Source organism: Balaenoptera acutorostrata, chromosome 18 (assembly GCF_949987535.1).
Source record: "Balaenoptera acutorostrata chromosome 18, mBalAcu1.1, whole genome shotgun sequence".
Lineage (NCBI taxonomy): Eukaryota > Metazoa > Chordata > Mammalia > Artiodactyla > Balaenopteridae > Balaenoptera > Balaenoptera acutorostrata.
In genome coordinates, this window is record NC_080081.1 from 70,875,723 (window position 1) to 70,892,956 (window position 17,234).

Here is a 17,234-nt window from a genome sequence, read left to right on the forward strand (position 1 = left end):
ACAAATCCTGGAAACCCAAAGGTCCATAAACAAGTCAATGGGTTGTAAAAGTGTATATAAGCATACACTGATCAATGAACATTAAAGAAATTAGTGAAATATGCAACAATATAGATGACTCTCAGTTATAATTCTGAGAGAATGAAGCCTTAACCAAAGACCATACAGTATTCGACTCTAAATTCTTGAACAGGCAAAACTAATCTGTAAAGACAAGAAGCAGATCAATGGCCACTTGAGTTGGGGTAGGGGTGGGCTGACTGCAAAAGGGATATGGAAGAAACTTTTCAGGGTGATGGAATCTGTATCTTGATTGGGATGATGGTTACACTGAGCACCTTTGTCAAAAATCAAACTGCAGACTTAAAATTGATATGTTTTATTGTATAAATTATACTTCGTTTCTCTACATCTCAAGTTTCTTATTTATAGCTCAGAGATAATACTCACTTCACAGAGTGGTAAGGTTATAATGAAATAGTACACATACCCAGTGCAATGCCTACCATGTAGTAAGCACTTCGTTATTCATCAGTTCTCCACCTGAACACCTGCTGTTTCTAAGGAGCTTTCAAGATTCCCATACCATTATTAAGATAGCTGCAGTTAAAAAATTCTTCTTCATAGGGAACTAAAATGCCTCTCTCTAACCTACATCCATTGATCCTAAGTCTACCCTCTCTAGAGCAGTGGTTCTCAAACTGAGGCGTGCATCAGAATCACTTGGAGGGGTGGTACAACACAAAGACTGCTGAGGCTTATCCCAATCGTTTGATTCAGCAGACCTGGAATGAGACCTGAGAGTTTGCATTTCTGAGTTCCCAGGTGATGCTGGTGATGCCAGGGATTCCACTCTGAGAAGCACTGCTTTAGAGAAACATAAATTATAAGACCACTCATACTTCCAAGTGCATCATTTTAAGCACTGGAAAAGAGGTAACATATTTTTTAACTTCCCTTTTTTCCAAATTAAAGCAGTCTTAGCTCTTCCAAACCTCACTTTCCTAGTTCTCTGTTAGAATGTCAATATCCCTCCTAACATGTAGCCCCCAGGACTGAGACTTCCAGTTGGGACCTGACTAGTACCACCCCCCGCCGCCACCCCATAAAAAAGGCAACAATCATTTATCTTAACCGGAACAGTTTTCCAGGTTTAGGTTTTTCAGTGTGTGTGTAGTTGTGTCTTTGTCAATCAAACACTTCCTGATTGTTTATCACCAACTGCTATAAGAGCAGGTCTTCCTAACATTCTTATACAGAGCCTGTCATAAACTTCTGTCAAGCAAACCCTTTGTTCCATGAACCAAATTTCTGAATTAAAAAATGCTCCAAAGGACAGGACGAATAATACAACAGTATACTTGTTCAAAGAGTAATTTCAACAGTAATATACCTTTGCTTCAGAACTACACGATGCATATTCTTCAGGAGTCTTCAAGTACTTAATGAAAACATGCTTATCTGAATCACTGAAAATAAAAGCTGGATTTCTACAGTTTCAATAGAAATGGTATGTGCAATTTTCTCCACACCCATGCTATTACGTTTCAAAATTAATTCCTATATTTCCTGCAAAAATATAATTCTTGGTTGAGGGAAAAAATGATTAAACATAATGACTTGCCAAGCAAAAATTTATGTACCTGTGGCCAAAAATGGTCATCTGAAGGATAGAAAACAATCCCTGCTTTTTTATGTGTAAATTTCCTCCAGCAGGTGAGAGAGTACGTAGAAATGGGAGGATCAATACTGCATACTTGGAAAACAAATTTTTAAAGTAAATTAAAATCATGTTCCTAGACTCTAAAGTTTCTAGTTGTTATCCTTTCAATACACTTCAACAGTACAGGAGCAATTATTTAACCTAGAGAATAATGATTAATAATTCAGAGGAATTATTACAGAAACCACAAATAAGACATAATTAAGTAAAGTTAGTTTATTTTACCTGTAGCTCTTCCAATATAAATTGAATGTAAATGCTGATACTGAGAAATATTAGGAAGAATTACTGATAGATGTCAGAATATCATGCCTTCCAATCCATCCTCCATGAACTTCTTATAAAGTGCCATAAATTTGGCCACAAATGCTTCCAAGTGATAAATGGCTTTGCTACCCAGCTGTAGACGATGTTCATAGTAAGCTGCCATCTGGGCCACTTCCCCTTTCAGTTGTCCATCACAATTATGTAAAAGTTCTGATAGAAGGCCCTAAAGAAAGATAACTAGTAATTAAAAAAGTAATCATTTTTTAAAAATATTAGCTGAACATGCTTTATTTCTCTCATTCAAAAAGGAAGTAAAACTTAAGTTAAATATGTTCTTTTTTTATTTCTGATGGACCAGTGGACTTCATCCAAAAGTACATACCATTCTATAATGTAAAAATGTGAGTTATCTTTCATATTCCAACTCTGAATATTTAAATGTACAAGGGTGCAAAGATATACGTACAAAGATGCTTACCGCAGCATTATTAATTATAATAACCTGTAGACAACCTAAAGTTCCACCAACAGGGGTCATATCCAAAAAACTGTGGTATAGTCATACAATGAAATCCCACCCATCCACTAAAAAGAATAAGGTAAATCTGTACTGTCATAACACAGCAACCATACTACACTGCTGAATTTTTAAAAAGAAGGGAAAAAAACAACAGTGCAGGACACTGAAGTTTCATGAAACACACATATATGGGCTTATTTCTATGTGACTAGAAAAGAGGTCTTACGGAAACAGAGTGTGGAGCTTCACTTTTTTCTTTGTATATTTGGTATCATTTGAATTTTTTCATGTAAGTATTACCAGGTAATTTTAATAAATACAAACAAACAAAAAAACAGTGTGTTCCCTAAAATCTAAGTCAGCCTATCTATCCAGCTGGGCAGTTGATTAGGTTTAGACCAGCCCTAAAACTATGTCTTACAATATCCCTCTGCCTCTTTCTTTAACCTCATTCCTCAAGTGCACTGGGCCTTGCTGTCTGGAATACTTGTTCCCCAGCTACTTATATGGTTCCCTTCTTTTAATCCTTCAAGTCTCAGTTTAAACATACCTTCCTCACAGAAGCCATCATTGACCTTCCACAACCCTGCCCTCCACTGTTACCATTTCACCTGGTTACTTCCTTTGTGGCACTTGGAACATTCTGAAATCCTCTTGCTTCCTTTCCCGTTTCACCCCACAAAAATGTAAGTTCTCTGAAGGCAGGCCCACCCGTCCCCTTCAACACACCCCTAATGGTGCCGGGCGCACCAGAAGCTCAATAAATATCTGTTGAACTAATGAGCTGGACAGAAAGAGGTGACAATGTATCTTCGTGAAGCAAAAGCCCTGAGATCACACAAAGTCCAACATTTATGCTTATAAACGGTTCAAGATTTGAAATCAGGATACCTTCATTATTATTTCAGGAGGAATACAATGAGTTAGAAGCTCATAGAGTCTCCCACGAACTTCAAGGAGCCTATATAAAACAAAACAATATTTTGTGATAAAAATAGGAGGTAATTTTTCCTCTGTACTGTCTTACTTTACAAATTAAACATCCCAATACAGACATTTTCTTAAATGGCTTATCATACTTAAGATACATCTATGGAAGCTTATCCTAATTTCAGTTCATTTTTCTAAAATGATATAATAATTGCTCACTAAATATTAGCTGCTATTCAAATTAGAAAATTACAAATTTTCTAAGATATGTCGAACAAGAATCAAGACTAAGGGGTCAAAAATCAGAAGGAGTCATTTGGTACTGTGTGGACCAATGTTCAGAATGACACCAGCCATCCCAGTATTTCTGCACAGCTCCAAGGTTTTCTGAAATTAAAAGAAATTTCTTTTTATACAGCATAATGGCATCAACTCCCAAAACTGTTAGTCTAAACAGGCAACAGCAGCACTCGAACAAGTTCATTTATGAGCTGTCAAAACCTGTTTGGAAATTGGAGAAAAGGGCCGCAGCAGCTAGAATAATTAAGTAAAGTAATAATCAACTAAAGTCTTAAAAGTACATCTAATAATAGTCAAATAGTCAAATACTGCAATATCTGTACCTAAATCTCTTAAGAGCAGGAAAGTTCAACTACTACCACCAATTTTTCTTCATTAAAATCAGAACAAAAACAAGAAAGTCACCTTTAGCGTGGAAATATTTTATGAAAGTAAAAGGCTCCCAAGACACACTTTGAATTTTATTTTTTTAAAGCCTGAAATTTCTTCACTGCTTGACAATATTTTACAGAACAGAATGCACATTTTCTTCCTAAAGTCAAGGTTTCTTTTCTGAAGAACCTACTTAAAACGTTTGGCACTTTTCGAAAACTATTAATTTCTTCAACTAAAGTAAATGAATTAATAGAAATTCAACACAAATACCACGTACCCATTATCTATGACTATTCACCTCCTCTAATCTATATGGTAGCCCAAGAGTACATATTATCATTTCCTTTGAAGAATTTCTTATAAAAATAAGAATTCATCAGATATACCATACAAGAAGAGAAACATGGCATATTCCTCTCATGATTATTTTCATGTAAACCAGGGAAGCTTACATTTCAGTGGTTGCATTCAGTCTAGTCTGTTTCCTAAAAGAATCAACCCTCTCTAAAGTCCAAAGATGGTTTCTTAGTTCTGACAGGCAAAAAAAAAGTAACAAACTGTGTCTCAGTGAGCCTAAGAGACCTTCACCAGACGTTCCAAAGGTAGTGAGTGGGACTTAAGACTGTCACTCTTGATTTGGAGAAGAGCAGATTGCCCTTCTCAATCAAAGTTGTCATGATAAATCAAACAAGCAGTGGCTGAAGTACTTTCAGTATGGTCTACTACTGAATAAGAGACCTAGGAAGTAAACAAACAACTGTACAGCAAATATGTACAGAACACTTCCTAAATACTGATGGCATACACACAACATTATTCTTAACAAAGCCTATCATCACACATGAGCACACGGTCTTCTAGTTCTCAATCCATTATCACACAATCTCTTCTCCTCTTATAACAAAGGTACAAGTATCCTTGGCAGAGTAAAAATAATAGCATCTTCATTATACAAATGAAAAAGCTGAAGCTCTAAGATGAAGTTACCTGCTCAAGGATACTTAGCTAAAAATCAGTAGAACTAGAAGTCTGACCCACAGTCTAGGGTCTTTCTATGACACATCAGTACAAAGTTATATATTGTTATTTTCAATATTAGAAAGCTGGACACATCATGCTATGTATTAGTATTAAATCATCCAAGATTCTGGGAAAAAACCTAAAACTTCCAAACTTTGTTTTAATTTATGTAGAAGCTCCACATTTACATGCCAATAGCCATGATATCATACGCTAACTATTCTGAACCACTAAATTTCTAAAATTAAATCCTACCTTTTCTTTATAAGTGTAGTATTATAGATTTAATTATAATTCTAAATGGCATGGTATTAGCATAAAACAGCTAACCTAAAACTTAGAATATCTGTACTACCTCAATGACCAAACTTTCATGGTGATCTTTTACATCAGTTACCTCTGTGGAGTCTGCTGACTGACAATAGCATTGGCAGTCTCCCTCAGATACACCTCCCAATCTGTTTCAGGGATTTCTTGATCTGCAGTGAAAGGATATCTACATGACAAAAAGAGAACAAAATAAATTAAATGAAAGTGGGCTTATGTCCCAAAATGTTTCCCATGGTAACTTCCCCCTTTCACTCACTGTTGCACTCTGCAGGCTTCACACATAAGCAGGGCTTTTCTGAGATTTCTGCAGGACTTCTCTGCAAGTCTATGAGCCAGTTGTGAAGGAAGATTTAGACCTTCCTTCTTGCACACAGTAGATAACACATGGCAAATCTACAAACAAAATAATTAACAAAAATGGGCAATCTGTCAAACAGCATACTGAGACAATTTCCGTTAATATCTTTATAGACCCTCCCCAACCTTTTTTTTGGTCACTACCCTACCCTAACCCACTGCTCCTTCAGCAGGAAGCCAGGGGTCTAGCCTAGTTGTCAGGAAGAAGCAGCAGCTAGATGGGCAACTGGAGGAAGATCTGGTCCCAGCTCCAAGCCTGACAGCCTCCTCAAGGCAGTAGGGAGTTGGAGACAAAGGGTCTCAGGTTGGGGGCAAAGATACTGCCCACAAGGCTGCCAAGTAGAGCCGTACAAGCTGAAGTGCACACGACTCAGGCACTAAGACCTGAATGGTGCCCATGGGAGTGGTGTAACCTGGCAGTGCTGCTGCTTTACAGACACTTTTAACTCTTATCACCCCCAAAATTTTTACAAGTGAAACTTATAATAAAGTTACTTTAACTACTTTGAAACTAATACAATGTCACATATTATCCCCACTTTGCATAAAATTGTCCCAAATCTATTAAACAGCAGAAAACTGCTTGTGAGAAACTGGTATTTCTACTGATGGCTATTAAGAATGATAAAGAAAACAAAAAAATGTATTATGTTTCAGACTAACTTTGGTCCCCTAACAGGGGACTAGGTATTCCCAAATCATCTTCTTGCAAAATCTATTTCCTGAATACTCCCGTCTCCTCCATAAGCCAATTAAATCAGGTTAAGGTAGAAGCCATTAAATAACTAGTCCTTACCTACTTTAGTAAAATCCACAATAATTACTTGTTTAAAGTAAAAGATGATTTAATGGAAAGAACATTTTCTATATATTGGTATCTGGTATTTACTACATATATATATATATATATATATATATATATATAGGTTTATACATATACTAATAGTTAGCATCCAGGCCATAGCTATTCCTAAATTACTGATATAGCTCACTATGTTTTCATAAAAACAAACATGACAGGGATGTACACACAGTGCGCATGGAATCTGAAGTGAAATTTTTTTCTGAAAAGTTTAACTTGACTTACATCTTCAATGCTGGGAGCAGGCACACGAACTGCAAGGCACCTACTACGAATAGGTGGTATCACTTTTGATGTAGAATTGCAACACAAGATCAACCTGCAGGTGGACATATACTTTTCCATGGTTCTGCGCAAGGCATGCTGAGCATCTTTAGTGAGTTTGTCAACTTCTGTCAATAACACGACTGAGTCAAGGAAAAACAAAACAAACTTTAACTTAAGTATTTCTCTTCCTCTTCCTCCTCATTATTCAGAGTGAAATCCTAAACAATAAGCCTAATATACTACTTTCCCCTTTGGAGAAGACATGCAAAACTTATAGGTATGGTGAGAATAATTTCTTTTATTTTTATTTTAAAACATTCTCAGATCAAACAAGTCTAAAAAACACTAGGCTAAACAAAGTTAAAGATGTTATTTTGTTGTAGAATTTACTGCAGCCTTTATTATATTTATACACAGTAGAAATCACCACAACAAGGATATACTGTGCTGCATTTACCCAAAATAATTTATCTCAGGAGCACATTTCTGTAGAACATCTTAGCATTAAGGAATATACTTTGGAAAACACTGGCACAAGAGATGTAGCAAATAAGGCATAAAGATATCTGGTTACTTGTATAATAAGATTCCATCTGGTCATAATCAAGGGTTGGCCTTAAAGTGCTTCAGGAATAGTATGTAGGGACTGAATCCAACTGTTGTATTTTTCATTGTATTAAATTATTTCTAGAAGATGACAGTGGTAGCGTTTGGAGCATTTGAATCTTTCCCATAAAAACAGACAGAACAAGTAAAGATTCCAAGACCCAAGACAACATTTATATCAAAACTAGGTGACAAGTTGTCCCTAAGAACCCTAAATATGAGCAAGTGAGAACAAGAAACTATGTGTGGGAGGAAGTGGCTGGGATCCACCAGGTTTTTGACAGCCTTTAGGACAGGAGAACCCCAAATCACCCACAAAAGCACACTGGAAATATCATGGGCCAATTTAAGAACAGCACCCATAGGGCTCAATTCATGGATAAGAGCTAAGGAACCTTGATGCAATAAGGTTTGACAGAACATTGAACTGAAAATAATAAAATGAATATTCCTTCCAAGACAACACTTCACAATATGGAGAAGTTCTGGAAATAGAACCGAAACTGAACAGAACAGGAAAAATAAAGACAAGGAGATTGATCCCAGTATCTGACAAGGATAGCACCAAATAAAATGATAAAAAAATAAATCATTGCTAGGTGAGAAAACAGCAGCATATTTTAAAAATTAACACATCCCAACCAAGTGACATTTACTCCAGAAATGCAAAGCAGTTTCACTAAAAGATCCAGTAATATAATACTAAACACTAAGAAGAAAAATCATCAAACTACATTAATGGATACAGAAGAGCATTTGAAAAAAAATTGTTTAATTTATTTTGAAGTATACACTGAGGAGGAAAGAAATACACTGGAATATACACAGGCGATTTACAAAACAGTAAAATAAGCAATGAACAAAAGATAAAATCATCACATTCACTAAAAAAAAAACACAAAAGTACAAACAATTTATTTTTTCCACTCAAACTGACAAGGATTAAAAATAATTATCCAGTGTTGATAAATGTTAGAGAGAAATGGGCATTCCTAAACACTGCTGGTGGTAGCACAGAGCTATACCCTCTTTCAGATAAAGAATTTGGCAAAATATATCAAAAGCATTAAATATTGGCATATTTATCAAAAAATCTCCTGTAAAAATATATGCATATATATGCACATAAATAATACTGCAAATGTTAACAGTAACTGTTACAGGGATTATAGCTGATATGAATTTTCTTTTTTTAGCTAAATATTCGATAATGAACATGTCACTTTGGTTCTAAGAACCATTATTTTTAAATCATGCAATTTCTTATTTTAAATTAAGTATTTTTTCATTACTTATCTAGTTCTAAAGTAACAAATGGGTGGCACAAATAGTTCTCTTTCTGCCAAAATTCAATTCCATTAGACTATAAACTCCCAGGAGCAGAGATCATGTCTCTCGTTCACTTTTACATATTTAAAGAAAAAAAAAAAAAGGTAGCATAGTGCTTGGCACAGAACAAGAGGTTAATAAATATTTGCTAAATGGATGGAATTTACATTCCCCACTACATTTTTCTCTTATACCCACTGCTTGTAATTTAAGTGTCTGACTCATAAAAAGAAATCTTTTTATCACATACCTTTAAAATCTTTTTGAGAGTTTGTTTCAAGTTGCTGTGATTGTGCCACTGTTTTCAACATCTCCTGAATTACTACCCGGTCACTATTTCCAGCATCACTATACAAAACAAAAATAGTGGTAAATATGTGTGTAAATATTTAGAAAGTATTATGCCCTTATTCTTAATCTGTTATTGTAAGAAAAATGTTGAAGATCTTAAGTGATCAAAATTTTAATCAAACTGAGTAACACCTATTACATTCACAAAACTTTAAAAGTGAAGTGTTTTAGGGTCATTAAATACTAAAAATATTCCAACTACAATTTGGTTAATATCACTGAAAACACCAAGCATGTTCTTATATTAAGTTTACTGAGAAGATAAACAAAATTGATAAACCATTAGCCAGACTCATCAAGAAAAAAAGGGAAAAGACTCAAAAAAAAAAAAAGAGCAATAGCTATTAAACAGCTTGTCAAACACTTTGACACTTCTGTACCCACTATAATTAATACCTAGTCAGAACTAATTTAAAATATAAAAATAACTCCTTGGAACAGAAATTTAATCTCTGTTCCTCTTCCCCACCCCCGAAATAGTAAAGGTCTGAGAGAGAACAAGCCTAGACAAGTCCCTCTCAGCTCCAGCAGAGTTGATTCAGGGTCTTAGCAAGGGGATGGGATAAGCAAATTAAGTTTAGGACACAAATCAGAACTCTGTAAGCTGCTGATTTACAGGCATTACCTGTCATTTATACCAATATCATTGCTTTAGCACTTAAGTCCTGCACCTCACAAACCAACATAAGTCACCTGGTTAATTCAGGCTGAATGTCAATTTAAAACACCTGAAAAACAAACAGTTTACCCTCCAACTGACTTCAATTTAAAACACCTGAAAAACAAACAGCTTACCCTCCAACTGACTATTCTTGCTACAGAGGAACTCTCAAAGAGAAAAAGAGGGCAAAGAAGTCAGCTTTAGTTTATTTTCCCAAACAGCCATTGTCTGTCTCAATTCAATATTATTAGATCAATATACGTACAGTGTTTCTTTTATAATCATTTCCTTGTCCAGAATCTGAAATATTTTGCTTTTGTCTACGGAATTACCACTCTCTACTTTTACGATCAGACCCTTTCCCCCCAACCTTAATTTTTTCTTTGACATACCTAGGAAAAATAATATCAGTCTGTTAGGGTTCTGAGGACTAAATAATCCATGTAAAGCTTCCCACATAGTGCCTGCTTCTGAATACACATTAGCTTAAAACTCTCTTCCTCTTATTCCATTCAGTCTAGAAAGGGATGCTCGATCTCATTGCTGTGCCACTGCCCGTAAAGTTGCCTTTGCCTGAAGATGTCCTTGATTCTGTTCTCCTTCAAGAACATATCAGACCCCGTAGAACCCTGAAGGCTTAGCCAACTTTACGTCCAATACAATCATTTCTACATCATTTACTTAAGCAGAAAGTAACTGCTGTGGCATAAGTTTTCAATGTGCCTCCCAACAAGATCCTAGTCATTATCTCATGATAGAGAATACAGACAGTGGCTGATGGGCTATAATTCCCTCTAATCAAAAAACTGAAACAAAGAAAATGGAACCCAAATTCACTTTCTGAAATATTTTTTCAGGCATTTACAAACTTTTTAGACACACTTTGCTCACCAGTTCTGAATGAGTCAGTATAATTCAACAAAAACTTACTGACTATGCAAAATACTTTGTGTAAAGCACAGAGCTCTGTAGAGCAAGAAAACTTAATTAAAATTATTTGACTTGGGGGGTATCAAAGAGAAGGGAAAGTAGGAAGGTTCTAGGCTCCCCGTCTCACACAGGGCAGCTTCACTTTTATCTATTGTATATATTGTTTCCATACATAATTTTATTTCAAAAAAACATTCTCTTTAAAAAAAAAGTCTGAACATCGCTATTCTAAAATTGCTTATTTCTATGTAGTAGCAACTTACCTGGGATTAACTTCAAGGTGGTAATTGCTTGCAATAGTGCTAATTTCAATTTTCTTTTTAGATGGAGTCTGTGGACAAAGAAAATAGTTTTTTTTTTAATGTTTATTCATGACTATTTCTCCTCTTTTCTGTATTTCATTCTTTTTAATTATGTAAACAATTTATGTTTACTAAAGAAAGAAAACTTTAGATGACCACCACTAATGCTTCAACTTCATTAACCCCATTCCTTTCTTAAGGTGCATGTAAACATATACGTTTTTATGTACATTGGGTCATATCACACAGTCTGTTTTTAGTGTGATCACTTTTCTCCTTTACCTCCAGAAATCTCCAAACCATTCCCAGTTATCAGTTCATCGTTGTAAACAATTTGCCTACGTCCTTTCACAGCCTTTTCCACGATAACACACAAAAATAAACACATTCTAATACATTACTACATAGAGTGTGTCAGCATACTTGCAAAAATTGTTTTAAAAAGAGGCAATCATATATATTTGTCTGTGTTTTGCTTTTCCTTAACACATCTAGACAACCTTCTCAGACAAGTGGTATAAGCTGTTATAGTTGCATATCAACTGTAACATGGATGTCCCAAAGCCAGTCATACAGATGGGCATTTTGTTTCTTGCTTTTTACAATCTCAAACAATTCCGTAATTAACATCCTTGTGCATATGTCTCATGCACTGCTTTCACTTCTATGTAACAGATTCCCAATAAAAGATCTGCTGGATTGAAGATGATGTTTTCTAAACTTTTATACGTATATATGTGTTTATGTATAACCAGCCACTTTCCAAAATAATCTAACAATTCACTTTTCCACTGGCAACAAATACTCCTCGTTATTCCTCATCTGCAGTAGGTTTCATCATGCCTTCAATTTTTGCCTATTTGATGACTGTGTAATAGACTCTCACTGCTTTTCCTCAACTACCACAAAGGTCAAACATCTTCACATAGGTTTATTGACTGTTTATCTTTCTCTCCTGTGACCATATTTTATTCAGTTTTCTACCAGGTTGTTTTTCCATTGTCACTTTGTAAAATCTTTTATCTAATACATTCCTTTCAAATATTTTTTATAATCCTTCATTTTTCTATTGAGCTTATGTATATTATCTTCTGTCATACAAACTTTTAAAATTCATATATACCCAAGTATATACTTTCTTCTACAGCTCCCATGTTTTTTATTAAAAGGTGTTCCTGACTCATACACTGTTCATACAGTCTAAGAAATTCTATTCTAAGAAACTGTTTCATTTTACCATTTCAGTCTTTAACTGATCTGGATTTATAAATTATGTGTCACAGGGATTCAACTTTATTTTCTTCTGGGTTGGTAACTAGTTATGCTAGCACATTTTGCTGACCAATCCTTTTCCTACTGATGTGAAACAGATCTTGGGCTGTCATATTTCTGGGCTCTCTATTCAGTTCCACGGATGTAAATCTCTATCCCCATGCCATAACAATATTGTTTTGATTATAGTAGCCTTACAGTATGGTTTAATAAACACATGTCCCACTTCACAAGTCGTCTTTTTCACAATTATTTTAGCTAGTCTCAGAAACGTACTTTAAGATCACTTCATACAATTAAAAAAATAAATTGCATTTTAATTGGAATTTCACTAAAATTTATATTGAACATGGAGAGAACAGATACTTTTAAATACTACTGAGAACAATCTTTCCATTTGATCAGCTCTTGTTTTTTGTGCTTTTATAAAATTACGTATAAGGTTTTCTTATTACCTTTCTTATTAAATTTGTCCCTGCATATTTTAAAGAATTTCCACCAGGATGTACTACCAACACCTCAAATTCAATGTGTCTAAACACGAGCTAATCCACATTAGCCTACAGTCCATTTATCCTCCTAAAGATTCTATTAATAGCACAACCTACTGTCCAGTCACTCAGTTTACATTTTTTCAGTGCCTAATATGTGCAAGACACTATACCAGAGGCTATGAAGAATGTGAAAATGATGGCAACTGGACTGATTGTGGTGATTATTTCATAATGCATAAAAATATCGAATCACTATGCAGTATACCTGAAACTAATATAATGCCACATGTCAAGTATAACTTACAAAAATATAAAATTTACCCTATATAACTTCAAAACAAATACAATCTTGTCAGAGTAAAGATGTATAAATAACTATGATCAAGGCAAAACAAAGTAAATGCTCTAAAAAGTATAAACTATGGGTTGTAGGAGGAAACATTAATTATAACGGGGTTGGGGGGGCACTTCCAAGAGGATACATTTCAGCTAGATCTTAAACACTGACAGTAAGGAAAGAGTATGAAAATGCATTGTAGAGCATGAGGCTACAAAACACAGCCAGGGCAAGATCACGGGAACTCTGAACATCCCAGAGCCTCAGGCCTCCTCTCCCAGTCAGTCAGATGCCCAATCTTTACCAAGTCACCGGATTCCACGTTTAAAATTTTTCTCCAAATCATTCCCTTTCCATACCCACTACTGCTCTCAGAACAATGAACTTTAGAAACTTGAGTTCTAGTTCCAGCTGACACTAATTCGAATCTGAAATGAATCCCACCACCTACATCTTACCCAAAGTCTCCTGTTGCTCATATTTCTTCTCTAACGTAATGTAACTTTTGTCTGGTTATAATAGTTAGGTCTATAAATCAGCAACTCTCAAACCTGTACACCAGGATTACCTGTGAAATTCTTACTTAAATCACACATTGGGCAGCAAAGGGTCCTATATGATGAGGACTGAAAATCCCTGCTCTAAATATTTGGAGGGCCTCAAAGTGAAATGCTTACTGTGATGGTCTGATGTTCAATTCTCAATTTTTCCACTCCCACACCATAAAGTTCACGTAGAATACACATAATTCTTGTCTTTTTTCCAGCACCTGATGGTCCATAGACTAACAGATGAGGAAAGTCACCACACTGCACCTGGAAAAAAAAGAACAAGGCATTTTCCCCAAACTACTGCCCAACGTGTGGAAGTAAACTACTTTTCAAGTATCAAATATTTTGTGTCTCTACCTATGAAACTTCAAAAATGTGTGTGTGTGTGTGTGTGTGTGTGTGTGAATATATAGAGACAGATCTTTAACTCTGAAATGCTGATTATCCCCCTGGGATTAATGTTATATAACTTATATATCTAGCACAGTACATGTAAGATACAACACTATATGCTAGAAAGCAAGAAATCCCAAACCTGGCTGACTGTCAGAATCTTCCAGAGAACTTTTAATAAAAAGACTAATTAATTACTGGACCCCATCCACAAGATTATGATTCAGTAACTGAGACTGATGCCTGTCGTAGTTTGGGCTTCTACAAATAGCCCCTTTGATAAGAAACGAGTGCATCTGGTTTTATTTGGAAGGTAAAGGAAAACTTTGTAGGGAAGCAGGAAAGCAAGGAAGGAAAGCAGCCAACAACAGTGTTGTTAACTTAAATACCACTCTGGGCACCTGGGGCGTGATCCTGCTGTGGATACTCTTGAAGCCAGTGAAAAATACACCACACTATTAAACCACCCAAGGGTGGAGAAGCTGGAGTATGATACACTACCTCTCATCAATCCTTTGCTGGCTTGGGAAAGTGAATGGAGAGAAAGAGAGGGCATTAATTCCCTGACATTTCAAGTCTGCTTAGAGGTGTCAGCAAGAGAAAGCCTTCAGAAAATGCAGATGCAGGGAGTCGCAAGTCGGTCTGTGTAATTTTATAAATTAAGAGCGAGGGAATGGAGTAGGACGCTGACAGTGCTGCATTTCAAAACAAGATTGTTTTTTAAAAACGTTCCCAGGTGATTCTGATGCTCAGTCAGGTCTGGGGATTAGTGTTATGAAGGCTATAAAGATGACAAGAACACAGACCTTAGCTTCAGGTGCATAAAATCTTGCGGAGCAAAAGTTTTATAAATAACCGTTTTAGAAAAAAATGAAAATAAGTATCTTAACAGAAGTGCTTGTTACAGTGAATGTTAATACTTTGTAAACTCATCTATCTCTGGCACTGAAAGAAAAAAGTGTCAAGGAAAGGAACTATTTACCTAAGACAATGCATGAAAAATAGTAGGTACTCCACAAATACAGCCTTCATTTTTTTAAACTTCTATCTCACCGAAAATAAGTTATGCTGCAAATGTTTCACACTTTTATTAGGTTGTAGATTCAAGGGTAAACAGGTGAATACTTTTGAAAAGCCAAATCTATTAACACAAGACTAATATACTAAATTTTTGTGCAAATATTTATTCCAAATTCTATATAATAGAAAACTGGCAATAGAATATAAAATATAGCCCATGGTTAAGAAAATCAAAGACGAAGCTATTGTTAAGAAAATGCAATTTGTCTATAAATGAAGCTGTATTCATTTATAAATTGCATTTTCTTAGAATAGCTTTGACTCTGATTTTCTTAACCACGGGATATATTTATTTAGATTTATTTAAATAGTATTTTAAATACTAAAAATAAATAAAATAGTAAATTAATAGATTTACTTAAAATTAGTATAGTATTAGTATTGGAATACCAATAATTTTAAAAGAGAGTTTAAAAAAAAACACTTCACTCTCACACCACCACCAACTTTTCTAATGCCTTTCATATATAAGGATGGAGTTCTTTTATTATAATTTCTCACTAAAAAAAAACCTTTACAAATAGTACCTGTAATTCTGAAAAAGATGGGTACTGGAAGACCAGAGTGCTGAGCAAAACACTTCCATCAGGAAGTGGTACTTTAGGCCCTTAAAAAGAGTAGGTAAGTGGCTTTTCTACTCAAGACCCTTCTTCCATCTCCACTCTCTACAAACTTCAGTTTGCTTTTCACAAAGCGCTGCCATTAGATACTTTTATCAACTACAACATAAAAATAGGCATCGCGACAGGGAAAAGAAAAATCTTCCATTAAGAAATTAAACTCAAGGACAACCTAATACCACATATTTTAGAATTAAAAATGACCTTAGAAATTAATAAACCCAATATCTTCCTTTTTGTAAATGCGGGCAATGACACCAAGAAATTTTACGTAAGCCTATTAAAAAGTCAGATGATGTCACTTCTCTGTTCAAAACGTTCCAAAGCCTTCCCATCTCACTCTATTAAAATTTACTGTATCGGCACTTCCTCCCACCCCCAAACTTCCCCATTTCCTACTCCTCTTCCCACTGGCCCACGGTTAGCCAGCCGCACTGGCCTCCCGAGTGACGGGCTGTGCACACTCCTGCCTCAGGGATTCTGCACCTGCTGTGCCCTCTACCCGCTCCACTCCTCCCCCAGAGCTCCCTACTGTGGGCTCTCCCACTTCCTTCAAGCTTTGGCTCTGATGACAGTCCTCAGGGAGACTTTCTTTGTTTACAAGCACAGTCCCCACCCCCACACCGTGTCCTCTTCCCAGTTTTACTTTTCTCCACAGCATTCATCACCTTCTGAAGCGGGAGGGCGAAGGCCTCCCCTCCTCCGGCTCTCCCCGCCCCGTCCCGCCGACTCACCAGGTTGCGCAGCTGGGCCGCCTGCTCCTTGTGATAGTCCAGCTGTCCCAAGGAGCAGGGCCGGTATTTGTCCACCCAGAGGCTCATGCCAGCCCGAGTTCCCGGAGTCCGACACTCGAACTTCCCGCGCGCTCGCCCTCCGCTCCGGACGCTCAAACAAGCTTTCCCGCGAGCTCCAAATCTCGCGACATCACTACCGGCGCGGCGGCGTAAACGAGTTAGGGGCGGAAAGACTACGGAAGCCTAGTACGGACAGAATTCGGCGCAACGTTGGTTGCCACCTACTCGTTAAGGCTCATTGTTTTATTTAATCATTTTCTTTGTTATCACCCTCTATCATAGTACAGGAATTATTAAGCAAAATTGGAAATTTGGCTCTGATACTCTAGGCGTCAAATCCGGGAACTTAAGAGACCCCCCTAAATTCATTTCATTCGTTCATTCATTCACTCATTCGTTCTACAGAAACTTACAAAATATTTACTGTGTGGAGCTCTGTTCTTGGCACCAGAATATATCCGGCTTTTCTCACTTGGCAGGCACCAAAAGAAGCTTTACTGAATAAACCGCTAAAACTAATATCTAATCTTCACTACCTTTCCTTACCTCCATTCCTCAAGATT

At 36.1% G+C, this 17,234-nt stretch overlaps 1 protein-coding gene across 1 annotated transcript; it reads right to left on the reverse strand.

Moving 5' to 3' along the window:
* Positions 1 to 1,924: 1,924 nt before the first annotated feature.
* RFC3 (replication factor C subunit 3) lies at positions 1,925 to 16,791 on the reverse strand. Its single transcript, XM_007193621.2, has 9 exons — positions 16,612 to 16,791; positions 13,911 to 14,048; positions 11,092 to 11,159; positions 9,137 to 9,234; positions 6,910 to 7,091; positions 5,722 to 5,858; positions 5,533 to 5,631; positions 3,402 to 3,471; positions 1,925 to 2,213 (listed from the first exon to the last, which is right to left on the reverse strand). The coding sequence occupies exons 1-9, from the start codon at positions 16,696 to 16,698 to the stop codon at positions 2,022 to 2,024; spliced, it is 1,071 nt and encodes a 356-aa protein (XP_007193683.1). The 5' UTR covers positions 16,699 to 16,791; the 3' UTR covers positions 1,925 to 2,021.
* Between the last annotated feature and the right edge of the window lie 443 nt (positions 16,792 to 17,234).